Source organism: Lepidochelys kempii, chromosome 9, assembly GCF_965140285.1.
Source record: "Lepidochelys kempii isolate rLepKem1 chromosome 9, rLepKem1.hap1, whole genome shotgun sequence".
In the NCBI taxonomy this organism is placed as follows: Eukaryota; Metazoa; Chordata; order Testudines; family Cheloniidae; genus Lepidochelys; species Lepidochelys kempii.
Window position 1 is genome coordinate 92,794,046 of NC_136388.1, and position 27,375 is coordinate 92,821,420.

Genomic DNA, 27,375 nt, shown 5'->3' on the forward strand with positions numbered 1-27,375 from the left:
GGTTTTGAGCTGTATAATGGCATGGATGAGAATAAATTACACAAGTAGAGTCTCTTGATCTGATCCTCAGCTGATGTAAATCAGCGCAACACCATTCACATCAGTGGAGCTGAACCAATTTACACCAGCTGAGGATCTAGTCCTATATTCTTAAAAGAAAATCTAGTTTACAGCAGACTACATCCAGAGAAGCACCCTTGGCTTTAACGGAGTTAGCCCAGATATAGAACATTGTAACTTAGAGCTGAAGAAATATTTTGTTTAACCTGCTGAAGATATTGCCATGATTCCAGAATCTAGATCCACCAAGTTTTTCTTTTTAAGAAGGATGAACAGGCACTTTCAAAATTTGCCGAGTTACATTCCAACAATTGGGAGCAGAAATTGGTCCAAGAAATACACACTAGAACACACTTCACTAAAAGTAGTCTCTTTGCCGTTTTCTATCTTCTGCTGAATAATGAGCATACTATTAGGATTAAATGTATTTCAAAATATTTAACATAGAAATGCTAATATTTTTATTTTGCAATTAAAATGTGTTCTTTACAATTTTTCCTGTATACTCAATCTTTTCCCCAGACATAAGTAACATGTAGACAGATACATTGTTTATTTATGACCCCTGTGACAGTTAATGTGGCATATGTGCCTACAATGTTTGACAGATAAAATGAGTTATTTACAGTAGCAGGTTTTATTATGTATGAAGATTGAAGCAGCTATAGTATTTGTAAAGTTCTCAATTTATTTTCCCTAGAGCTTGTTTCAGTGAGGATTGTGGTGTTTTGAAGCAACGCACAAGACGATAGTGCAAATACTCGTTCCAATCCAGTCAATATGTAGTCTTCATCTGTGTTAATTTCAGAACTCTTCTTGGTTATTTTATTTGCATAGGACTTGATCCAAAGGGCACTAAAATAAATGGGTGGCTATCTGTTGACTTTGATCAGTTCAGGATTAGGCCCATAAAGAAGAAGAGAAATGTTCTGAAGAACAATCGGTTTCTAAGTCACTCTGCTTGTTTGGTGTACATATACAGATGGGGTCGGGGGGGGGGGGGGGAATGAATCCAGAAAAGTGGTGACATTTATTTATTAATCTTAACTTTAATTACAGAAGGCCAAATCCCCATGTCCCATTGACGTCAATGGCAACAAAACCATTGAGTTTAGCAGGATTACAATTTGATTGAAATGGAGAAAAAGCACTGATTTTCATTTTAACAAAGAAACTCAAATGTTGGCATACTGGATCTTTAAATGATTAGTTATAGCTACATACTTGGTTTTAAGGAGAAGAGGTCTGTATGAAACGTGTTTGTCTCTTTAGTCCATTTTTTTCATTCCTTGTGTTTGGATGGTACAGTACATTCTGTCAGTCAAAGTGCTGTGGACAATGTCATTTGTAATTACTATTGATTACTATCTGGGGTTAAACCGGGTGTTTGTGAATCGAAGTACTTGAGTAAGCATGTTATGCAAGCTTGCTCTAGCTTTAAGAACCTAGTGCCAAAGGTAATCCATGAGGTTTCCATAATAGTATATTCAAATGACAACTTTAAAAAAATTCAAGGACAATTTTCCCAATGAATGGGACTCTGGAGACCACCAGAGCCTAGACATTAGATTTGTGTTCATATTCTGGATAATTTAAGGTGGCTTTTATATACATGTGTTTATTTGCATGTGTAATGACTGAGTATGGTGTGTATTTATAATATTTATGATACACGCACATATATCTTAATTGTCAGGGCTTCAAAAACTTTCAAGATCTTGGAGGCTGTCCATAAGGTCTTCTCTTCTTGGTCTGTTCAAGAATGGAAACAATAGCCCCAAATATCTACTATATCCTCTGCCCTATATGTTGCATGGTGATGTTCAGTCAATGAATAGTAATATCTTGTTACAAGGATGCAACATTACAATAATACATACACAAAACCCTACCATCAGCATTGCAACAATACAGAAAAAAACGACAATGGGAGAACCACAAGTATCAACAGTTGGGATTAGTTTGAAATTCTTAACTTTTAATATATGGAAGCTTTTCCACCAAGTTTCATTAACCCCTAACATAACCAGTCCTCACTCCACATCCAACAGATAGTGGCATATGCTACTCTGTGTGTGTATGCACGTGCCAGCTAGCCTGCTACCCAAGCCTGCCTAGCTTTAGACTTTTGGATTGTTTCTCAGACATCAAGAATTGACTTTAAAATCTCAGGATTTTCTGTAGGAACACAGCTGTGGCTGGTGCTGGCATCATGGCCACAGGCAATCCGACTGAGTAAGTTACATAGGATGGAATAGAAGAGGGAGAAGTCACACCCAACATTTGCGGATGAATAGTGTCGTGATTTAAATACGATTTAAAATAATTTAATTGACGTCATTTCCCTCCTAAAAAGTACAGACAATCTTGGGGGGCTGAGGGTGATTGAGAGATCGGCCAAGGGAATAGCTCAAGCTTCTCGGTCTCTCTGTTATGCTGCTAACTCCATCTGGTGTGATTAGGGATGATCAATCAGTCCAAGTCCCACATCTTTCATGTGAATGACTGTCCTGTTCCTCCCCAAGAGTTTCCATAGGCCAGTGGTCCTCAAACTGTGGGCTGTGCCCCCCTGGATCTGTGTGGGGGGAATGTTCAGGGGGGCACACAGCAGGCCTGGGCCAGCCCCCACGGGGGCACAGACAGGACTGGCTCTAGGCACCAGCAAAGCAAGCACGTGCTTGGCGGGGCACATGTCCAGGGGCGGCCTTCCAGCCATCCTTCTTTTTCGGGGCAGTTGCGCTCTTGGAGCTGCGCCACTTAGACGGGGCGAGGGCTCCGCGCCCCCGGCCGCAGCGGGAAGGGGAAGCCCCAGCCCCGGGATGCTGAGCTGCCAGGGCCCAGCCACTACCTGGGGAGGAGAGAGCGAGTCCTGCCAGGGAGCCGGGGCTGCGCCCCCTCATCTGCGCCCTGGCTGCTGCACTGCCGTGTGCCACCCCTTATATCGGGGCTTCTCTGCGCAGCTGGGCGGGGGGAAAAGCCCCTGCAAGTGCTGGGAGAAGGTGACATCACTCCCCCCGCTTCCAGCGCCGCCTGCGAGCCCCAGCCCCACCTGAGCCTGGGGCAGCAAAAAACCTAGAGCCGGCCCTGGCCAGAGAGGGAGCGCTACCCAGCCCCGATCTGCCCCCAGCCCACCGCAGCCCCACTCCACCCCCGGCCCCGCTCTGGCCCCAGCTGCAGCTCTGCTCCGCCCCCATCTCCATTTTAAACCCAGCTCCGCCCTCATTCCCTCTCCGCCCTCATCCCCAGCACAGCCTCTAGCCCCAGATCCTCTGCTGAGCCAACTCGGCGGTAATGGGGGAGGGGGGCACATGAGGATTCCACTACTGGTAAGGGGGGAGCGGGGGCAGCAAAAGTTTAGGCACCACTGCCATAGGCAATATCTCCATTTGCCAGATTCATTTTTTTAAAATGCTTTGTCCTATCCTTCTCCACCCACCCCCGTGCTCTGATGAGCCGGTGCCCGTCCTCTCTCTTTTTCTGCCATAAGATACTGTTCCCTTGCTTTGTCCTCTCTCTTCCAGCCCTAAAGGAAGTATCCTCTTTACCTGTCCTCCTTCTGCTCCCTGCCCTGAAGGCAATGAGCCCAGTTTCCTCATGTCCTAACGTGCCGCTCTCACTCCCATGGACCCTAGGGGTTTGTTCATTTGCCATCTGACACAGCTGCAATGCCAGGTGGCTCTGTCCTTGTTATAACTTCGGTACATAGTCCTGGGGCTTTAAAATTGTACCTGTCCAGAATTCCCCACTCCGCAGGGTGAACCCCATTTTACAACACTGAGTAATACAGCTGGGCATGTGCAATGTTCTGGATTGACACAAATAGAGCTGGGCATCACAGGCAAAAGTGCTTTTCCTTCTTTCTGACAGGAATTAAGCATGGAAGCTGCTGTAGAAACAAAGACTTTAAAATAATTGCATAATTCCATTCAATAAGGGCAAACAAGCAGTGCTAGTAAGTTTAAGCACTGCTTAAGCAACTTAAAAAAAGACTTCCCTGGAGTCTTGCTTTTGACAGCAGTACTGCTGAGAACTAGAAAAGACCAGTTTTCATATTTGTTTTTGCTAGTAGCCAAAATCAAAAACCACATCAGCAAGAGCCTCCACATGGTCCTATACCACATTTTATTATATAAAAATTCCTTTCTACTTTAATCACACATTTGCCCTTTTGTAAAACTGCGCTAGGGAAAGCCCTCCTCATCACCAAGAAATTAAAATAAAGGCACCATTTTTGTGACGCTCACAAAAATACAAGGTTCTGAAAGCTCTGCGGTAGTAGTTAGACATTATTCCCTGGGCCATACCATGACTAATGAAGAATCTGGTGCACAGATGAGGAATGAAAAAGATCTAGATCAACTATGCTTCACTTGGAGAAGGACACCTTGCTGAAGAAACCTATACAGGAGCCAAGATTGCTGTAGGTTTCTGTAATCAGTGTATGTTATCCAGTCCCATCCGTGCCTGATCTGCAGTGAATGAGTCTGTTACCTCCCACAGCTACTGAGGCTTACTCTTTAAACTCAAGCTGTAGACATGCATGCTTTCAGATCTGTAGGACTTGCGTTCAATCCCTGGATGTCTGCCAAGATAGAGACCATCACATTTCAACTTGCAGAATTACCTCCAGACTGTTGCACTGTAGGGATGAAGTTTGCTTCTTCCTCCTGTAGCAAAGGTGGTGGTGGGGAAAGCCAAGGGTACTCTGAGAATTCAGAGAGGTATCAATGCTGAAGTCCTCAGCCTTCAACCAGCTACCTCTGTTCGTCTCTCCTCCCTGGCATGGCAACATAGCTCCTGAAATACCCGATGGTGGCTCCAACTAAAAGACCCCTCCCTTACACAGTGGTTCACTCATATGGAGGGGTAAACATCCAGTGGATTTTTTATTAGAAACATGTTACATAATGCAGCTTGTGGCACCTCCTCTTCCCTACCTCTAGTTCTAGTCCCCAGACCTGTGGGGGAAAAAAACCTTACCCCTTAATGGGGCCTCTGTCAAGATCATGCAGCAAACCCACTGCTCTCCTCTACTTCACCAGTTTGGGGCTCAATATGCTGAATTTGCCTCTTTGAACATCTCGTGATGGCCCTCGTTTCCTAACTGGAAATACAAATGGGGCCCTCGTTTCCTAACTGGAAATACAAATGGGCCCTTACATGGTTAACTCAAACTTCCAATAACACTGCCAAATTTATGAGACAGTCTTTACAAAAAAGATGGGGATTGTCTGTGAACAACTTCTCCAAGGTATTAGACACAACTAGGCTTTGCTTCAGCCTCATGGCTACCTGTCTACTTATTCCAGCTATTTGTTCTTGAACAAACATATTTATTGTGGCCTATGCAAGGGAAGTCCCACTCTTCATTTATGTCTGGGTTCCTCTCTGCAAATTAATGACTTGGAGTGTGCCTCACCCTAGAAAGTGAAATGACTCAAGTAGCCAAGAATACAACAACATTGTTCTGGGCACACAGACTGGAAATCACACATAGAATATATTGTGGAAAATCTCCTGCACTATAATGTCAAAGCAGTCCCCTTGCTGTGGACTTGGCCTATGGAAGCTACCTCAGTTGCTGAATATAGCATTTCTTTCACATTAAGAGCCAAATTTTGGCTGTCCCTGCATGGGCACATGGGGTGGAGAAGAGGTACAGGGAGCCCTTTCTTCTTCTTGCATAGCTGCTGATGGAACAGCAACAAGTAGTCCACTGGTTGTGCTCCTTGAAAATAAGGTACAGAGTAGTAGTATACCATAAATGATAACGGTGACTTATTTTCTGTATATGAGCAATACAGGATGAGTTCTGATGCCTGAGATCTATACTCAAGCCACAGCATAGTCAGAATTCAGGAGTAAGGAGGAAACCTCAGGAGATCGAGCTTGGCTACATACCCAAAAGCTTGGTTGCTTATCCAAGGTCTACATTGGATCTGGAACCCCAAGGTCTACAAAAACTAGGATGGAAATCTTATGACAACAGGCTGCCTCACAAGATTTCCCATGTTTACTGCTAAGGGCTTCAAGCACACTGTGTGTGTAGAATATTAATACAAGCACAAATAAACCATTAGCAATAATGTATTACCATATATTCAATATGTCAAAATATATTCAAAACTGTAGCAAGTAATTTTCTTGATGACATCCAGATTCAGTTAGATCTTAATACTATGTATTTACAAAAGCAGCTTTTGCACATTTTAATTTCTTCCCATCTAATATGTAACAGTTACCACAGTCTGTTTCTTCTATGCTTTATACCTGCCTCTGGTCCAAAATAAGTCTTGCTAGTTTGATTATTTAGAGCCTAGTTTTACAACCTCTATTCATGTTGAGTAATACCTTCCTCCTCGTTTTGAATCAAGAGGACTACTCGAGGAGCGATATCAGTGTCAGTAAGGGTGGTACAATCTGGCCTTTAAACTCCAGTTCTAATCTGGCTGTATTTTACAGATCACTTCTTCACCAACACGGATGTACTCTTGTTCGTTTCCAAATTTGGATTATTCCATCTGTAAAGTGTTTTTGGATCAGATGTTTTTATGTTTTTCGAAAATAGGCAAAATAATTTATCACAGCATGGAAGGAAAAACTAAACCAACAATTATATTTTAGTACAACTTGAATAGGATTTGAAAAGACTTTCTTATATTCTTAGGTAGAGTCTATATAAACCCAGTTGTGCTTCTATTCCATGCATAATAACTAACTATTCAGCAGGCATGGAATATCAATATAAATAATTTATAGATAGAATAACTGCATCCACTGGCATAGGCAATGGGGTATCCCAAATATTTACTGCTAATTCGCTGCCTGTTAGCTATCTTTTCATAGTGCCATTTTTGCAGATGCATTAGCCTGACTCCTATAGAACTTCTCTGGAGAATTTCAGGAGAATTTTGCATTATGAAAAATTTGCAGGCGAAGGCTCTAAATGTATGTTCAGTAACAGATGAAGAGATTCATCCTGACATGAGCAAATACAGAACTTTACATCTTGACAACTTAAAAAAACATCATTTTTTTCATGATTGGCAGGGAACATATTCCTTACTAAACACTACACGCATGTGAGGTATGAATGTCACTGGGAGATGCATGTATTGCATCAAAGGATAGGGCCAAATCCAATGCTACTGAAATTAATGGAAAGACTCCCATTAACTTCCACAGGAGCTGGGTTGTGCCCTGTATTCAGTCAACAAAGAGCCCAATCTTGCAAAAAGTTCCACCTGTGGACTCCTGTGTGGAATCCTATTGAGGTCAATGGATCTGTGTGCAAGAGAAGCTCTTTGTTGGCTTGAAATGTTTACATTTGGCTATTTTTGCATCATTAGCTATTAAATAAGATTCCAGGATTGTCACTCTGGTGTCACTTTGAAATTCAGAATGTCTGTTGAGTCAGTGTGAAGTGAGGGAAACAGCTGCAAGCATGACTGAGAATATCACCAGATTTTCAACTCAAGCATGTTAAGAATATCACCACATTCAATCATCACTGCATTTGTGGTCTGTTACCATCCCATTTTTAAGTTGTCAGCCATTTCTGAATTACACCTACGTGACAATGCGGGCCTTCAGCTACTGTAAGTTACGTATCTATGCCATGCCAACAGACCTTGACCATGGTGCTATCAGAGGTACCTCAGCCAATCACTATACATATGCTACACCTAATTTACATGCAAATTGCCCAACTGCCACAGTTCCTACAATATGGGCTTCCGGCTATTAGTATGGCAAATAAAATGGTTGCCTGAATAATTTTTTTGAATAAAAAAAACCCCTACCTCACCGTGGGTCACACTTTCAGGGCATAAGGTGTTGGGGTACAATCTCTCCTTTCTCCTGATACCACTTACAATATGAAGTTTCACCCCAGAAGGAAACTGTCTGAGAAAGCTACAAAGAGCTAAAAAGAAGGGTTCAGAATAGGCCATTCTCAACTGTAATGCATCAGCACAAACAATATATTCTCAGTGGAACCCCATCCTACGGTGCTTGAAATCCAAGGGAAATGGGAGTTGAGAATGCTCAGCACTTCACAGGACTGAGACCTATGTACACATATAGGTCCTGGTCCAAGTCATACAGCCCTTATTCAGGGAAAGCTCTTATTAGCATAAAGGGGAAGCACTGGATCCAGAAGACAGTGAGAATCACAGAGGTTTTTTTAAGCTTATTAAAGTGTGTGTGTGCTTTAAAAATTAAATTCCATATTTAGGAAAATAGCAATCTCCACATTTATATTTAAAATATAGGCAAATGTAAATGGCAGCCTGGAAATTTACAAACAGCAGAAGTAATTGCCTGCTTGTCTGTGTGGATTTAAGTGTCATAGCTTGCAGTTCAATGAATACAACCCCATGAGTTTACACATCTGGGGGACATAACAATGAAATTATTTTGGGGAAGCCTGTAAGGAAAAGCAGCATGTACTGTTCTAACTAAAATATGTTTAGACTGGCAATATTAATGGGGATTTAAGCTTACACTTAGTATTGTGGACGTGTCGGCTCTCTGGAATGTTTACGGATCCAAGTGGAAAGAAAAGTCCATTCGCCTGGAAAGTGATTACGTCTGCATTTGGTCCCCTCCCTCCCCCATATTCTTTTTCAAATAGCTTCTTAGAGGACAAATTAAAGAGGCAAATTTAAAATCAACATCAGTGCATTTCCTAATCCCTGTTCTCAGGACACAGGGGGAATTGCCCCCTCCTCATCCCGTGGAAAATCCTACGAGAGAGGCAGCTTGGGGTGAAACTTTCATTGCAATTCCCCTTGCAGTGTTTCTACAAATTCTTCTACTCTGGGGCGTGTGTGGACGGCATTACCCACCGCTTCCCTCCAACTATTCAAGAAACCGGAGAGGCTGACCCTTAAATCCCACAAATGTCAGGGATCATCCACATGGAGGACCCCTTCTACCATCACCGAGCCTCTCTGTGCCCTCTTTGGCTCAGAGGCATCATGGAAACAATGAACAACATAGCCAGGAAATTCAGCACAGGCAGCTGCCTCTGGGACTCCCTTTAAAAGGGGAGAGCATCTCAGTGCAAAAGGTAGCGCTGCCTGGACTGTATTAAATCTTGTGCAGACCCCACATAAGGCATGGGGACATGAGGCAAGATCCCCCTGTCCATCTAAATCCCACACCAGCTCAATCCTTCTGCTTACTTGCAGAGCTCATCTTGGGCCCTGAGAATGGTGTGGGATGATGACATTAGGGTGACCAGACAGCAAGTGTGAAAAATCGGGACGGGGGTGGCGGGTAATAGGAGCCTATATAAGAAAAAGGCCCAAAATCAAGACTGTCCCTATAAAATCGAGACATCTGGTCACTCTAGATGCCATGCTGACCAAACCTGATCCTATGGGGGATGAGGGGAGATGATCCACGTACACAAGGCCCCCACCATATGCAACTTGAGAAGAACAAAAAGGCATATTAATCAGAATCCATTTACATATTAATTCAGTTGGGATATTCTCCTCTTCTCACAAATCTCAGCATGAGTAGCTGAAACCCATAGTGCTGCATCAACCAGATGGGAATGTAAAAGCAAAAGTGCATCTTGGCTATTCACAACAGGAGAGGTGGTTTTTCTAGCTACTAGATATTGCATTACCATGATTTTCAAAGGAGACATTTTAAAACTTCCTTTTGGCTTCAGACAAAACTTTTTTTTTCATTTTTTACCCTTTAGCTCTTGCTCTATTGAATGAGAGAGTGGTTTAATTGTTTTGAAAATGGGAAATGGGGCATGATTATCTCTATCAGTAGTACTTTGGCTTTATTACACAGTCTTAAAATGCACATTTTATAGTGCTTCACATATTTACATCTACCTATCTAAAACACATACCATTGTAATATATTATGTTGCAAAAATTAAAAGCCTACAATCTAAATCTGATATTTCTTCACTAATTTATTCCCAAGCCAATATGTATTTTGATGTTCCAAACCATTGCTAATTAACACATGGAAATATTTTAACATGGATTTTGATTAATTCCATTTAACAGTCTAACCAGTGCTAAAACATATGTGGTGTGTCATTTCTTTCTTTTGAGGAAGGCATTGGCATTAAATCTTTCAATCTTCCTAAGCACCAAATGCTAATTTCAGGAAGATTAAATAACAGACTGCAGCTACGGTTTCCTTTCTTTGCTTCCCAGAAGGTAAAATGAACATATTTATGTGGGAGGAATTTCTTTACTGCACAAGTGAACATGCAGAAATTAGATTTTTTTCCCCAACATTGCTAATACACTTGCAATAGCCTGCCAGCTAAAGAACTTTAACCTATATCTGCAGTTCATGGACAGTTGCCAAGCTATATGTTCAACTTTCTTTCCCTTAAGTATTCCCATATGATGTTTTCACCTGCAGCCCCTAAGTGCTTTTCCATACTTGGATCAGAGACAGCTAGCTTAATAGTGGGGTGACTGTGGCTATAACTATAAAGCTAGAAATACTCATATAAGACCCTCCTCTCATTTTCATACTTTGAAGCTATGTTATATGCAAATAATACAGGATGGTCCAAATGGTTTAAAGTGTGTGCAATTCCGCATGCCTCTGAACTAAGCATTCCAAATGTGTGACATACGCATTCAAAGGTATGGGCCAACTTATTTGCACATGCAGATCCCCAATTTATACACATTCACCAGGTATGCCACATGCATCTCAGGAGTGTATATTCAGTGTTCTATGCATCCCCCTTTTGTAGCTGGTCCAGGGAAGATGAGCGACTACTACAGGCAGTTACTCCTTTAGCTGCAGTGGTAGAAGTTCATACCTTTAGTGCTGAAAGTCATGGGTTCAGGCCCCAGGGATGGACCCTCAATGGCTGTTATTACACATGCAAAAATCTGTGCATGCTCTTTCTCCTGAAAGTTACAAAAAAATGAAAAAAAGCCTTCTGTGTTTCCAGACTATTTGCAACCTGCAGCCACAGTCTGTTTCCTGTGCTTTTCCACAAAGCAAGAAACATAATATAGGGACAAAATCCCAGAAAGTAATGAATGGAAAAGGTAGCAGATATGTAAGTAGTATTTTTCAAGCCATCTGTGTGTTATTTTCAAAGGTTTGAGTTAGATAAAGTAACATTTAACAAGGCATTTGGTGCAATTTTCAGATTTACAATGATGCCATTCTACAAAAGGCCAAATTGCTGACATCAGATAGCTTGTAGCGCTCCCAATATCTTTGGTGGGAAACATGCACGTTCATCTGCAGGCAGAATGTGGGGCCAAAGTAAATATCTGCATCATTAAAAATACAAACATCTGAAAGACTTGCATCTAAACATGTTTGAAACCAGTTATGCTTCTATGCCTTGGTTTCAGAACTCACAAATATTATGTATTGTTTAAAGCAAAACGTGTTCTACAGAGCACTTATATTTTGTGCCAGGGTCTCAACTCTATTACACCAGTGAGTGTGGTACCATAGGAACCGCTTGGTCAATTGAGTATCACCCAGATTGGTGTGGGATCCAGCCCTGCCCTGGCAACGCCCTCCCTCCTCTGATTTACCCCTATGCCAGAGGGCTGGAGATGCAAAGCTGGTTATTCCAACTTTATATCAGCACCTTGACTACAGTAGGAGTATCCAGGGAGTAAGGTATTACTCAACATGAACAAGGATGTCACAAGCTGGCCCTCAAAAATTGCCTCCACGTGGCTTGGTTATGTCTTCCTTAAATTAGTATAGGCAGGTTAAAAAAAAGAGTGGTTTTATAGTGGATTAGGAGATTCAGCCTTAGGTATGCAGAGGCAGTCATATCTCCATAATAGTTTGCACTCGTACAGCACCTTTCTGCCAGGGATCTAAAAATGCCTAACAAAGGTGGATCAGTCTTACCCCTGTTGTCCATATGAGGAAACACGCAAGCACTGAAAAATAAAGTGATTGGCTCAGGGTTACACTTCAGAGCTTTGCAGACCCTAGTATTCCTGACTGTGGGCATGTAGGTGATGCCTTCTCAACTTTGTAGAAGATGGTGCAATGTGGGTATAACTAACCTATTCCTTGAATGCACCATAAATGGCACAGAGAGGGAAAACAAGTTCTATTAATATGCAGGAACTGTTTTCCTCAAGGCTCTTTGAGGTCACTTTATTTTCTGCCACCTCTGGCTAGGCAATTGGAATAATAATATTTCCTACAATTAATTTGGACCAACAACTAATGGCTTACAATTGCCATTCAATTTGGAACTGGGGAACCTCAAAGGGTTGGAGATTCTTGTGCATGAAGTCACACAAGAAGATGCATTCTTGCAGAACACTGGCATCTCTGCCTCCACTCCTAGGCAGAATTCAGAGGCACTGGGGGAAAAATATCACTGTGTGAGAAAAACCATCCAACCCCCCAAAATATTGGGTATGGGGGTCAGTTATTTCATCTAAACCTGTTCACTTGTCTCTATTTTACAGGCTTGATTCTGTACCCAATGAAGTCAAATGCAAAACTCCCATTGACCGCAATGGTTCAGTATCAATTCCTAAATGCCCATGATTACCTCTGTAGTTCCTGTTGCAAATAGATAGGCCCTAGCTGTGTTATTTCCCCCTCCAATATCCTTACCCCCAAAAAATACTCCTGCTAATGACAGTCTCAGCAATAGGACAGTAGCTTAACAAAGCAAGAAAAGGCCACAATAAGAGGTCTTCAGACGGTTGGCATCATATGTTCCTCATTTAGGAATATCTCAAAAACATTACTTCTCACAGTATTTACAAATGAAAAACACATGGCTATAACCTATAATACTGCAAGAAACAGTGCTCTTCTGGTTTGTTTTTGGCCTCAGACTTTTGAAATATGAACCAAGTGAGGGCATTTCAGCTTAATGCTTGATTCAGTCCATTATTCTTAAACCCCCAAAGTTTTGAAGGAAGAGTGAAGCTTGCATTTGAAAAGGCAATGTGCCCACAAATACAGTAATGCACTTTATTTGGCAACCAAAGCATAATGTATTTTAAAGGGGAGTTAGTTACCTCAAGGCTTTTGCTTTCCATTCAATTAAAAAAAAACATATTAAACTGGCTTTGGGTGCCCATAAAAAGTTTTATAAGTCATAGATAAAGCCTCTTGCGTTTACCATTTGGGTTGAATCAATATGGTTATCTACCTGTCAATTTTTCTTGCTCTTTAATGCAGAAAGTAGCAGCTTTTTTTATAGCTAGCTTAGAAAGTACTGAGTTAATCAATACATCCAGAGATAACAGGATGATTTGAAACACATATAACAAAAGCCTATCACTTTGCTGTATAGAGAACCCGTCAAAATATTACCCTAGAAGTCACGCGGAAACAGAAGTTCTCCGTCTTCCATGACTAAACGGGTGGTGACAGTGGGGTTGTGGGTCTTTTGGATGTGTTCATAGCGTTGCGTTATTGGGAGAAATTCAGTGTTTCTTATTTTGCAGGAATATGTAGTCAGCTATGCAGAGATTCTTGGGAACACTGAAGAGTTAAAAATTTTCTTAATTACCCCAGATTTACTTGGCCTCAAAAGAGCTATTGGAAACTCTTGCATAGTTTGTACAGTGCAAATGATTTTTCACAAGCTTATCTGGAAACTGCTCCGATGTTCCCACAGACCCGAAAACCTCTTGATTTAGTCAATGTGCTCAGTAATTTGTGTCCAAGTCCAAACTGAAATGTACAGGCTTACTTTCAGCTACCTCATGCTGAGTTAGTCAATTTGAAATCATTTGTAAGCATATGACTCCTAAAGATTTAAATATACATCGGTATATCAAGATTCTGGATTTTAACACAGCAGCGAGAGGATCAGCTGTTATAGTGATTTCTAACCCCTACATTTTCAAAGAAATGCATAGGATTTAGCTACATAGTTCCCATTGAGAGTTAAGTTGCAATCACACACCATCATCCCACTTAAATAGGTGGAATTCTGCATACAGTACAAAAGCTCTCACGGAGTCTAGGCTTGCTAGTATTTACCAAGTGTAATATGCAAGTGCAAAATTAATATATACATATAAATATGGAATAAAGAGACCAATACAGAGAATGAGAAAAAGAAGATATGTCTGAAACTTGCTTTAACTCCAGTGCCCATGTTGCCAAGTCGATGTCACGGGTCTCACAATATTTGGTGTTTTTCTTAAAGCCCTAGAACCTGGAGCCATGTGACAAAATTTGACTCTAATATTTCATTAAAAATAATAAATTTCTAGCCCTTGTAGTTGCAGAGTAAAGCTTGAAAACATGAATCCTACAGGCTTCAAAGGTAAATAAAAAGAACCCCAAATGTATTTCTTTTTGAAATTGTGATTTTTTTTTAAGCCAACCTAATGAGTTTTTGGAGCCAGACTCATGCTTGTCATAGGCAAGACAGAGTGCTATTCGTTGTGTTAGGATTTGAATTCATCCTATTGTTGTTCTAAGAATTTTGACCTTGACAATGAGAAAATAGTAACTATGCACAGGGAAGTGATGTTAGATATTTTATCTATATTCATACCCAAGAGGAAAAGCAAAGGACTGAAGGATCCGGCAATCACCAAAATAATCCCCAAAGGATATGGCAGATACACAGTGTGCCTGATTCTTCCCTTAGCAATGACTGAACAAATGTTTGTTAATTCTAACCGAGTTGAGGGCTACATGGGCCCAATCAAGTAACACCAAGCATGCTATAAAATTGACCACTTCCTCAAGCATAGCAGAATGCCTCCAGGGCACTAAACATTCTGTATAAAGCCATGATAAACAGGACCATATTTTCACAGTGGCCTCAACCCATCCTTTAAATCTGCGTGCCTGGACAGTCATTTTTGGGTATCAAAGTTTTAGCAGAACCAAATCCTCTGATTTGAATGCACAGATTTGCATAGCCTGGTCTTGCAGAGGTCTATATGCACAATTTGCACACACAAAATTAATTTGTTCATATAACTCCAGGTTTTGAGGTGTGCAAAAACTTGAGCACCCAAAAACTTGGCCGTGCCGTCTTGGTGGGTGGATTTAAAGGCTGGGGTAAGTTTGAAAAATTGGCTCTGAGCATCCAAGGGAACCTACAGAGCCAATCATAAGAAGCACCCAAAAAGGCAACTTTCCTTCCAATGGTTTGAAGGGGTCCTCATCACCTGCAATGTTATTAGCATGGAACCTCATGTGTCAGAAATGAAATTGTTTCAAGCAGATCACAACTGCTGGTGGCAGCTAGGGAAGGTTCATAAATTGACATGCACCCCCAAATAATCATAATCCTTCACGTCAATTGTATAAAGATTACAACAGAGCCCCCCCTCTCTGCTGTCATTCCGAAAATGTTATGGGTTTCACAGTTGTGCCCTCTCAGTTCTGATTAAGCTTACACTAAACTAGTTATCTATAACCTTGGATTAGAAAGAGTTTTATTGCCGAATGTAAGTTAAATTACATTCAGAACGCACATTAGTGGAAAACCATACAGAGGCAAAGTTTGCAGTCCTTACACAGGCAAAATGATCCTTAAATCAAGTGGAGTTTTGCCTGTGTGAGGACCATTGGCTTTGGCCCATGCCGTACATTCTACATAGCAGCAGGAAGTCATTCCTGACTGCAGCATAGCTGCATAGCTTTTCTCTCCCTCTGCCATTCATTGTTCGCTTTTATAACACATGGACTGTTTTAAGATTATTATCTGTAGTCAACTGCTGAAGTGACTTGAGTTTACTATTTACCCCATAATAAATGAAGCTAATTATACACACAAAGTGTTCGCTACACAGGCTATAAACCAAAGCAGCTATAGCCACAAATTCACCACATAACTTTTTCATCTGAGTGACTACCAGCCTTTCCATTAATAAAAACAAATGGTTCACATCAGTTGTATTTAAAGCTATACCAACAGATTCTGGAGGAAACCCTGCCGTCATTGAGATCAATGGCAAAACTCCCACTGACATGAACAAGGCCAGGATTTCACCCTCCTGTGCTGAACGTAGAGGAAAAGTTGATCCACGGTGTAAGCCTAAAGTTCCACTACAGAGAGATACTCCATATTAACGCTGCACTTCAAAGTGTGCTTATTGACTCATTGTTATTTTAATAGAGATCAAAAGTGAATAAATGTATTTGCCTTTGCACCATCATTATTTCTTTTATATGCAATTATTTACTTGCCAAACACCACTAGCGATAAATTGCAAGAGAGTATGAAGCTATCTACATCAGCAGATTTCTAACCTAAGGTAAAAATAAACAGAAACATCTGTAAAGGAATCTTGTGCAAAGCTACATTTATTAACAAATACATTTTCTAATAAAATGCCATCTGCAAGCAACCCTCAGCTTCCACCTGATATAAATAGGCCTTTTTACTGTTTTCAGATGCAGTTCCCAGAAAAATTATTCCAAACTCTACTGCAAAACACATCAGTCTTTGTTGCTGCCTGGAATGTTAATAAATAACATCAAGTTTTTAAACAGTCAAACAAATTATTGGCTCAAAACAATTATTCCAATAGGAAAAGCTGACCTTTTCCAATAAAGTGTCTTAAGAATGAATCATTTCTTATTTCTGGTATAAAAATATTAACAAGCAGGGAAGTAATCTTGGGGGAAAACAGAAAGCTATGAAAATCCCATGTTGTAACTCTGTTCATGCATGTACTAAAAACCTACCTTGCAATGGTTACTGCTTTAGAGCAACTCTGAATAAGAAATTTATTATATCAGTACAAATGCTTCAGTTGGTACCCTTGCAATACAGCTGTGCTTGAAGTGTCCAGGAGAGAAATAAGAGCTAATTATAACTTTAATCACAGGACTGTTGTAACAGACCAGCAACACAAAACTCAGCAATTTAAGTTCTTGGTGCCAGGAATTGGCATTGAATCCCACTGCTAAGTGCTATTGAAAAATGCATGAAGACTTAACGGGATACATTTTCAAAAGTGTTTCTCACAGTTTAAGGCACATTAATTCCATTAAAGTCAATGGGAAATGAGCAATGAAAACGTACCCCTTATTGTTAGCAGTTCTGTACAATGGGCATTAAAGTGGTCAAGGAATTTCCAAGTTTATTTTAGATTTTTTTTCTCCTTTGGCACAGTGCATAACAGCATTCTTTAAATCGGATTAATTCCAAAATAAATCTACAAAACTGTGAACAATGCAGCTGAATTAAGATATATTAGAGTGCTGTGGCCAGCCAAGGATCTGACCTTTTACTGTTAGTGTGACACAACCAAAGTTAGTATTCCACACTTTGATTTTAAAAATTGATGTATCGCTGCTTACTAGGGTTGTCACAACAATCCTTACCAAAAGAAAATATAACCATGCATTTTCTAGGAAAGGGGTGTCTTTTCAGATCACAATTTCAGGAACTGGAACTTCATACTTAAAGAAACAGACATACACTAGGTTAAATACTCATCAGGTCAGACCTGTTAAGATTCCAGAAAAAAGTGAACTAAGAAAATGACTTACCTCGCTAGCTTGAGGAATGGTAAGCTTTGGTAATTTATTCTTAGAACTGGGTGCATTAGCTTTTCCTTCCAACAGTGTTCCAAATGTTTGATTTCCATAACCACTCTCAATTTCTATTGGAGGTTTCAGTTCAGGTGAGTCATTAGGTACTTGGTCCTGACCATCCATAGGCCTTACATAAGCTGTAGGTTTTTGCTGGACCATGCTAGTTTTACAATGCAGTCCTGGTGGGAAACTCTGGGTTGAGAGACTATTGTTTGCGGATAACAAAGATGTAGAAGGAAGTGGAGATCCAGGACCGTGCCCTACAAACTCAAGTTCTACAGGTGACTTGGAATGACTGTTTTCTTTATAAGAATGTTCTCCAGTTGTTGATTTGGAGTGATTGTGCCTCCGTGAATGTGAAGATGATGGAGCCGGGTTTGCTTCCTCAGCGCCTCCATTTTTATGTTGTTCACTCTGACAGTTGTAGAGATCGTCGTACCTGCCTTGAGGCTGGTCATGTGAAGAGCTATGTTTTGTCCTACTCTGTTGACTATTGGATTGGCTTGGCTGTGCACCATTAGAGCTGTGACCACCACGTGACCAATCTGTCCTGGATTTCCTGCTGCTCTGGTGACTGTGTAGCAAAGTAGAATTTGATGACAGTGAAGAAGGTGGGGGCATTGACGTTGACGAGTGACCACTGATCTGGTGAGACGGAATCATCCTGTTTCTCTGTTCTGGAAAAAAGTTCTGTTCATTTTTGTCAATGGGAGTCTGTGGTACAGAATTCTTTGGGATTCCTACAAGGTGGCTCTGGTTGGAATGGTTGGTTAACAAGTCCTTCATTTCATCATAGTTTCCCAATGTGTTTTGGACACGGTTAGCAAGGGCATCACCTTTATTTGTCTAAAATACCAAAAAGATATAGGGAAAAGAGTGAGTAAATTCCTGGTTGTGAAGTTACTGCTTGGAATGGTTGTCTTAGGAAACGACAGCAAATGTTAGCTACTTAATAGCGTCATGCTGACATTTAATTTAATTTCAATTACATTTTGCATATGTTATGTAAGAAAAACTCATCAATAACTGTGTTCAAAGAACCTCTTGGAACAGGCTTGCATGAGTAACATTTGTATACTGCTTCCTTTTTTCTTAAATATGTTCTCAGAGAAATATTTAAATTACATCAGTTATGGATGTTATGAGCAAAACAGTCTGGTTTTATGTCAGATAAGTTGGGCTTGTACATTTTATATTCTGCAAAATGTGAATGTACAATTACTGGTTATTGAGTATTTGAATTAAAATCAAACATTTTATTTAAATATGTTATTGCTATAAACCAGGCTAAACCGACAATAAACATAAGGAGCTAAATTCATCCCATGTGTAACTTTAATGATTCCTTTATACAGGGCTCAGTTTGGCCCAATATACGTAACATTTGAGATCTAGAAAACATACTGCTTCCAACTGGTGAATTAACTGCTACTAAAAGAGTGTTCCAAAGATGTACTAAAGTAGCATATAATTTCTATATTCTGAAGCACCAGGAGGCCTCTGTTGGCTGAGAGTGTGGTGTGTTCATGAATCAGTCACTCACACTTCTCTTCAAATCACAATAATCATGAAGTAAGTTCTGATTCATCTATGTTTTACTATTATTTTTCATTCTGAAGTGGTTTTCACTATGCTATATATAGTAGACTGGGTGAACAAGCTGAAAGGTTATAATTGATATGCAGCTAATTTCATTTTCCTTTTTGTTTTAAAAAAAGTCAACCAACATAGAACCAATAAACGCAGTCCTCTTATAACCCTTGACGTTCCGCTGAAATGACCAGCATTGCATTAAAACAGCCTATTCCCTATACACGCGTTACTTTATCAGACTCAAGAGGTGAGAAACACTGCTTTCAAAACTATCATTCCTGTCCAAGCATATGCTGAACTTCAACAATCTGGAAGCAGAGTTTGAAGCTACAATATATGTGAGGTAGGGCTTGATACTTCATATAATTTCTCTCAAAGCATGCTCATACTTCAAGTTAAGTCTCCCTTTCCTCCCAAACGCTGAGCAAAAGAAAGAATGAAGACAGAAAATTCATGCATGGATTCCTCTTGGAATATCTGCTTAGATTTCCAATGCTCAACTAGTCTATAGAGGAGAGAAATGTTGCAAAAAGATTTATGTTCTTGGTAGTTCTCATGCAGTATAAAACATTTGGGGGAAAAGATAATAAATGCTGATTTTCTCTGTCTCAACTTGCAGGAATTATAATGTATATTACCACTGCATTGAAGGAGCAATTTAAATGTTAACTGTCCAGTGTTGTTCTCATCTGTATGAGTTGCTTCTAACCGAGATGGTTAATAGTTACAGCTGTGCAGGACTAGGAATCACTTTTGTTCACTAAAAGTCCCTAGGTTGGTCATTTTAGTGGCAAAAAATATATTCGAGCTAAGCCAAGAATGACCTCTTTGTATATGAGCAGTTTCCTTCAACTGAGTTGCACAATGTGCCATCTGGGCAGCAGCCAAAACCAGACTCTCTGTTCAACCCCCAAAATTAAAACAAGGAGATTCCATTGTGCTTAAGGGCACAGCAGGAATTATGATGCAAGCCTTAAACACTTACATACTCGTGCTGTTTCTTCCTTCCCCACCAAACTTTTTAACTCTTTGAGACACAGCCCACGTGATGGCTAAGTATCTAGAAAGTCCAGAACCACTCGCTTTCATCAGCATTTTGGTTACATTTTCGATTTACACTTAACTTACTATCCATAAAGTAAAGGAGAAAAGTAAAAAGAGTACCAGGAACACATTATTGCACTGTAACATTTTAATATCACAGCAGCACATAAAAGAGCTTCTTCTCTAAGCCTTCACAGAGAGACTCAATATTTTAATTTTAATACATGGATTTTCAATCATTTTTACTGTTAGAGGTATCTGACTCTCAGGTTTTTTTTAAACATGTCACCTAATGCTAAATGTCATTTCACTTAACACTAGCTCTCTGTTTTATGCAAAATGTTCACGTCCTTTGGGATGAAAGGCACTTAATAAATGTAAGGTATTATTATTTGTAGTCATTTTCTGGGAGTATTAATGAAAAAAACCCTTTTCTGAAAAGCACAGAGATAATTAATTTAAACCTCCTGAGCCTATTTTAAAACTCTCTCAGATCCTGATCCGATGCTTACTGAAGTCAGTGGAAAGATTATCAGTGGCTTTAATGGGTTTTGGATCAGGCCCTCAAAACATAAATACCTCTGCCAATAAAGAGATAGTCCACTGTAGCTTGAAATACAGTAAAACACAAATAGAAAATGCACCCCTAGGGCCAAACTCTCCTCATTGTGTGACCTCATTGAAGTCAACGAGGGGCACTGTGTGTAATTCAGGGCAGAATCTAGACTTAAGTCTTGACACATATCAGTAATATTTTTATTTTCTTCCTCAACAGATTTAGCATTCTTATTGAAAAGCAGGGTATGCCTGGCTAGTCTTGCTACAAGCACTACAAAAATGAAATTAACTATTTCCGGCCATTACATGTTACCAGGTAGGGGACATTTTTAACACCCTCTTCTGGATAATCCATTGATTTCTTAAAGGAAACTTCTCTACTCTATTTTCTGAGCAACAAGTTGAACTGTGGTTTTGCCACCATTAAGGAAACGTATCTTCTGAGTATTCCACTAGCAGTACTCCCCCCAACCCCTCTAGCCTCTCATTAATTTAGGAAGTGCACACTTTTCTATGTTTGGCTGTACTGCTTTAAAGAAAAAATCAGAAATAAAATCCTATTGAAAGGCTAATTTGCTCACTAGCTATTGCATTATGGTTCTACAAAGAACAAAACTAATGCATTCAGACTTATGGGCCCAATTAATATGGGTTTTGTGACAATTCCTATGAAAGCCTGAGGTTTCATAATTCATTCATTTTCTCATGCCTCCCAGCATAACTAACCTCTACGGACTAGAAGGTGAGATACTTTATGCTATGCTTGAACACAGTGAAGGGGCAATACCTAAAAAAGATTTAACATTCTCCAAAGACTCATGCAAAAGAAAATTCTTTCAATTGGGTCCTATTTCTCCAGCTGAACTATTTCAAGGCAAACCTCAAAAAAAAAAATTTAAAAAAACCCCTAATTATATCCAAACCTATTTATTAATGCAAAACATTAAAGGGTATCCCTAGTAAAACTGCAGCCTCTGCCAGGAAAATTCCTACACTGCTGATTCAAGCATCTGCAGACATGAGACCCCAGGCTGTGATCTAGTCAGCTCTGACAAATTAAGCAGTATCAGTGTTTGAAAGGGAGACCTCTAGAAAGCTCACATGATCCATAACTGGCAATAGGCAGTGCTCATACCTCTTTATCCATGCTGGCCAAAATTGTGGTAGACAGCATAATATTTTTGAAATATTTTCTGCATTAGACTCTGGCACATAAAAAGAACATCTTTCTACACACACCCCCCCCTATGAAAAGTAGATAAGATGGACGGACATAATAAAGGAATAGGTGATTAGGCAGCCTTTCCATAAGTATACAAGTGATGGTGATATCCATATAATTCATGGCAGAGAGCCACATGATAAACTATATTTATGTTGCACTTCTGCCCACGAAGTTACGTCTCCCTGGCTTATTTTTGTTTGTTGTGTTTGTCGGCAGGTTGGTCTCAGGGCATGAGAGAGCCAAGATGGGTGAAGTAATATCTTTTGTGGACCAACTTCTTTTGGTGAAAGAGACAAGTTTTGAGCTTCACAGAGCTCTCCTTCAGGCTACTTCATCCCGGTTATGAAGAAAGCTCTATGGAGCTCGAAAGCTTGTTACTTTCACCAACAGAAGTTGGTCCAGTAAAAGATATTACCTCACCCACCTTGTCTCTCTGGACTATTTTTAACATTCCAAGCAGCTACAGTTTATCTACCAGGTGTTGGCTATTTACCTGTTTTCTCGTCCTCATACGAAGTGGCACTGGCAGCAGCTCCATCCAATAGTTCCCCATTTTGGGTTAACTGCCGCAGTGAATGGGGAAGGGTGGGTGTGCAGAACAGAGATATTAGAACAGGGAACCAACGAGATGGAGAGAGATGTTTTGTATTTCTCAGATTCTCTTCTCCCCACTTCAACTTCTGTGGTCCTTTGGAAATTCATGGGCCAGATCTTTAGTTGATGTAAATCAGCATGGCTCCATTAACTTTATTGACTTTGCTAATTGAGGATCTGACCCCATGCGTGGTGAAAGGTCACTCCATTTGCATTTGATGGATACCTTCTCTTTCCCTTTCCTCTGCAAACCTAATTGAGGGTCTGCTTGCTTCTTGCTGGCAGCTTCATTTATTTTGGACAAGTGGCATTGCCACTCCTGGTTATGGATACAGGAGAATGGACCATATTCTGATCTCAGCGACATCAGAGTAAATCTGAACTAATTTACATTAATGCGACTGAAATCAGAATTTGTTCTGACTGGAAAAGAAACAAATCTATTCCCAAATCCCTCTTGCTTCTCCTCACACACATTAAAAGTACACAGGGTTTACCATTGAATACAATTTCAGTATGTCAAAATGTTGGAAAATAAGTCCAAACATGCTCTCTTTTGATGTTACCGTCATCGGCAGCAACCAGAGCAGACTAAGTGGGTGCACTTTGCACTATTCTTGTTGGATACAGAGGGCCTAATTCTCATTCATACCAAGGATCCTTTGCATCTGGTAGTGTAAAGAGGCTTTAAAAGGGGGCATAAGTTACATTTACACTCACTTTAAGGCTGGTTTACACTGCTCTTTCATAAACACGAATCAGGCCCAGAGTTCACTCTCTGCACTTGCTTTGTAACATAAACCACAACTCTGTCTTTAAGGGTCAAATCCAGCCCCCATTTGTCATCAGTTAAATTTCCACTAACATTAATGGAACCTGCATTGGGCCCTTAATAGCACAATCCTGTAAAGCAGTTGTTCTCAAACTAGGGCCGCTGCTTATTCAGGGAAAGCCCCTGGCGGGCCAGGAAGGTTTGTTTATCTGTCATGTCTACAGGTTCGGCCAATTGCGGCTCCCACTGGCCATGGTTTGCTGCTCCAGGCCAATGGGGGCTTCAGGAAGCGGTGTGGGCCGAGGGACGTGCTGGCTGCCCTTTCTGCAGCCCCCATTGGCCTGGAGCGGCGAACCGCGGCCAGTGGGAGCCGCAATCGGCCAAACCTGCGGATGTGGCAGGTAAACAGGCCCACCAGGGGCTTTCCCTGAATAAGCGGCGGCCCTAGTTTGAGAACCACTGCTATAAAGGAAATATCAGACAACCACTTTGTCCTTAATTCCTCCTGACGTAAAAATCAAGACAAAATGGGTGGAGTTTATTATAAATATATATATAGATATAGATATATAAAATGAATATTAAGGATATATATAGTCTTAATTTTCCTTGCTTCTGTGGATTTAAAACAAATTAAAACTATTATTTTTGTGTTTGGTTGTTTAACAATTTATTTATACACAACAATTTTTACACTAATTTTTATGCTGTTCTAAGAGAGTACAATTCTAAAGAAGTTGTATTCAAAAGTTCACCTTGTAAAACGGGTGATGATAGATATTTTTGAAAGTAATATATCTATTCTTTAAGGGCTATTATAGAAATGCATAGATTTTAAATGCAGGTATTGTGTACTCAGTTGTCCAGTTCTGAGCAAGTGGACACAAATTTCAAAATGTAGGGACTATTTTAGCAATTTAAAACATATCTTTCTGAGGGCACAGTAGATATTAAGAATGGTTTTGAAGTGTATAATTTTTAATTCTCATGAAGAAAATTCTGTATTATTTTGTTTAAGTTAATTTTGGGTAAATTCTCCATCCAATTCATTGTTTCAAAATGAACGGGAGGAGGAAGACAAAAAAAAAAAAAACCTTGACAATAATGAGAATATATTTTCAGAACGCCAACTCAAAAACCATACGCATTGCTAGAAAAGAAATCAGCATTTACAGGACCTCTCTCTTTGACAGAAAGTGTTATTTATCTTAAACACACAGTACATCCTCAATGAAAAACTGCCCCCACAAATTCTATGAGGTCAATAAGCATTTTCGTAAAGCTTCAATCTCTTACTTGCACATTTCCATAAGCCTTTATTAAAAATCTGGACTTATTTCTCTACATTTAGAAATTATTTCAAAGATTCATATTGTTTGATTTTTCATTAGTCTCCTATCTATTTAATCCCATAAACTCCAATGCTGTGTCTTATTATCAATCTTTAAAGTGTAGCTTAACTAGGTGGGAGCAGAAGGCCAGGACTAAAAACAATTCCAAGAGGAGTAATCATGACACTCCATCTCCAGATGAACCTGAGCATGGTGTTGGTGGCCTGTGACACACAGAAGGTCAGACTAGATAATCTGGTGAGACCTTCTGGCCTTAAAACTCTCTGACTCTATGAAAACTTTTTTTTTTTTTTTGCGCTTCATTACATCAAGTGCAGTGAATGTGTCAAGTTTCTTCTTCATCTATGTGGTGTAATATACCAGTCATAACTACACAAATAATTGGGGGGAGAGGGAAGTGCTCAATCATATTGCTACATGTTGTAAAACTGTTCCCCCACATACTTGCATGTTCTTGGTAGATTAACATCCCAACATTTGGCTTTCCCTCTCGCACACAGAACATTTTATATCAAGAGGCCTAGATTCTACAAACATTTTTGCACAAGCTTAACTTTAAGCATATGAATAGAAACAAATTAAGCACATGCATAAGTGTTGGCAGTGTCAGGGCCATACTTGTTATCTCTCATGAACGTAATCTGTGCATACTGGGAGAGATAATATAGTAGTTAGAAATGATCCACTAGGGTCATTTGGAACATTTTAAACACTTCCATTAAAATGAGCCACTGTACAGTCAACCCACCTTAGAACTCAGTTGTGATTTTTTTTTTAAATTTGGGATGCTCATTTCAGACCTTTGCAATCAGTATCCCATTATTGGAAGAGCTACTCGATATCGAATTCATCTGCAATAAACCAAAAGCTATGAAATACAAAAGAAAAGATTAACTAGCTGCTGCAAACCCATCCAAATCAAAAGCATGTAGATCCTCTGTGCGGTATAGTCCCTTTTTATTCCTACAGGATTTCATATTTCAGTAGTAGATACAGCTGAATTCAGTAATTCAGAGTAACCACAATGGATTAGGTTCTGCTACCCTTACTGACACTGAGTGGATCTATAGCTCTTACAAACACTTGCACACAAGCTTAACTCTGCTTCCACGTGTAGTCTCACTGAAATCAAAGGACCCATTCATCCAATTAAGAATATGCACTAATGGTTGCAGGATTGGGGCCTTGCTTTGCAAGGAGTCTCTCTCAAATCAACGGGATTGTATGTGTAGTAAATGTGAACTCCTCGTGAGAAAGTGGGTGGCCCAACATAAAACATCCCATTGTACTTTGCAAGATTAGATTTTAACCAGTAAACTACTGTCCCCAGTTGGTTGAAACAGTCTCCCAACCTATAATTATGAACCACCCCTTCATAACGATGCTGGTCTTTCTCCCTTACTGGTGATTTGCAAAGAGCACTCATCCTCCCTACAGCTGCTAACAATATAAAATGGAATGCTAAAGTGGTGGCCTTTCAATGGATGTCACTGATTGGGAAGAGAAAGTGACATGTACATTTACATTCTGATGAATCCATCAGGGGATGCCTGGCTACAAATCAAAGCAGCAGAAATAATCAAGGGGGACATCCCCTGGTGATGAAATTCTCAGACAGCAAAGCTCCTTACAGAGAATAAGTCTCATCGTAAGTCTCTTTGATATCCTTGTTATGCTCCCCAAAGAATTCAAACAGACATTCTCCCTGAACACTTCTTTGGACAATTATGATTGCAAAGGGAGAGCTTCCGGGCTCATAATTAAACGAAGAGATTCTGGTTTGAACAAATCAAGTATATTTTCCTCTTTAAAAATAAAGAGATTAAATGTCATTTTGGAGTTAGGAAAACCTAAGTAAAAATTCCTTTGGAGAGCAATATATACTTATTGAGGGAGTGTGCAGAATGTTCAGAAAAGGGAATATGAATCCAAACTCCTTGTTTCAATTCCTGGTTTTGTCACCAAAATGCTGTATAACGTTGGCCATGTTACTTAACCTGACTGTGCTTCAATTTACTAATTTCAAAGGTCTAACTATCTGTAGAGTCAGACAATCAAGATCATCATAATACTTTTCTTCCTCAGAGGTAAGGCTTAATTAGTATTGGCAAAATGCATTCAGATGAAAGACACTCTAAAAGTGTAAAGTATCATATAGCCATTTACCTTGTAGGGTTCCCCAAAGAGATTAAAACCTGAAGCAAAGAGATCTTCATCTTGCTGGACTTCTTGATTTCTTCGCTCCCATTCTTTCCTTTTAAGTGCACTCCGGTCTTGCTCATAGTGACTGAAAAAGAGGATAAGACAAAAAAGACAAGCAATTATGTTCCCCATATGTCAGTTAAACATTCATTGTTAACAATATTAGGAACAAAACACTGGAAACAGTGCAATTCAAACCGATGACTTTGAAAGAGAGTGAAATCCATCCAACAGTTTTCCCAAATGTAAATTTGGGATCATAGTACCGTACTAAATACAGCTATTTAGCCCAGCACTCAGATATTACAGAATTTGTTCCAAAGAGAAATCCCAGCATACACACCTAAACACACTTAAAATCTGCATTCACTGCACTAGGATATTCCATGAGAAAAACAGACCACATCATGAAACGAACCATCCAACTACCATGGAAGAACCTGCTCCAG

The 27,375-nt window shown here is 40.0% G+C and overlaps 1 protein-coding gene across 8 annotated transcripts in view; it reads right to left on the minus strand.

Moving 5' to 3' along the window:
- AFF2 (ALF transcription elongation factor 2) overlaps positions 1-27,375 on the minus strand; it is a 472,316-nt gene that overhangs the window by 332,198 nt on the left and 112,743 nt on the right. For 5 of the 8 annotated variants that reach the window (XR_012160619.2, XM_073358389.2, XM_073358388.2 and 2 more), the window contains 2 exons: positions 26,891-27,011; positions 17,542-18,432 (listed from right to left, as the gene is read on the minus strand). Coding sequence is in view for 7 of the 8 variants with exons in the window: in XM_073358389.2 (XP_073214490.1) it covers positions 17,542-18,432; positions 26,891-27,011 (1,012 nt within the window). In the remaining variant the exon portion in view is untranslated. Of the gene's footprint in view, positions 1-17,541; positions 18,433-22,499; positions 22,570-25,472; positions 25,576-26,890; positions 27,012-27,375 lie in introns of those variants that run through there. The other 3 variants (XM_073358391.2, XM_073358390.2, XM_073358393.2) reach the window with 3 other exon arrangements.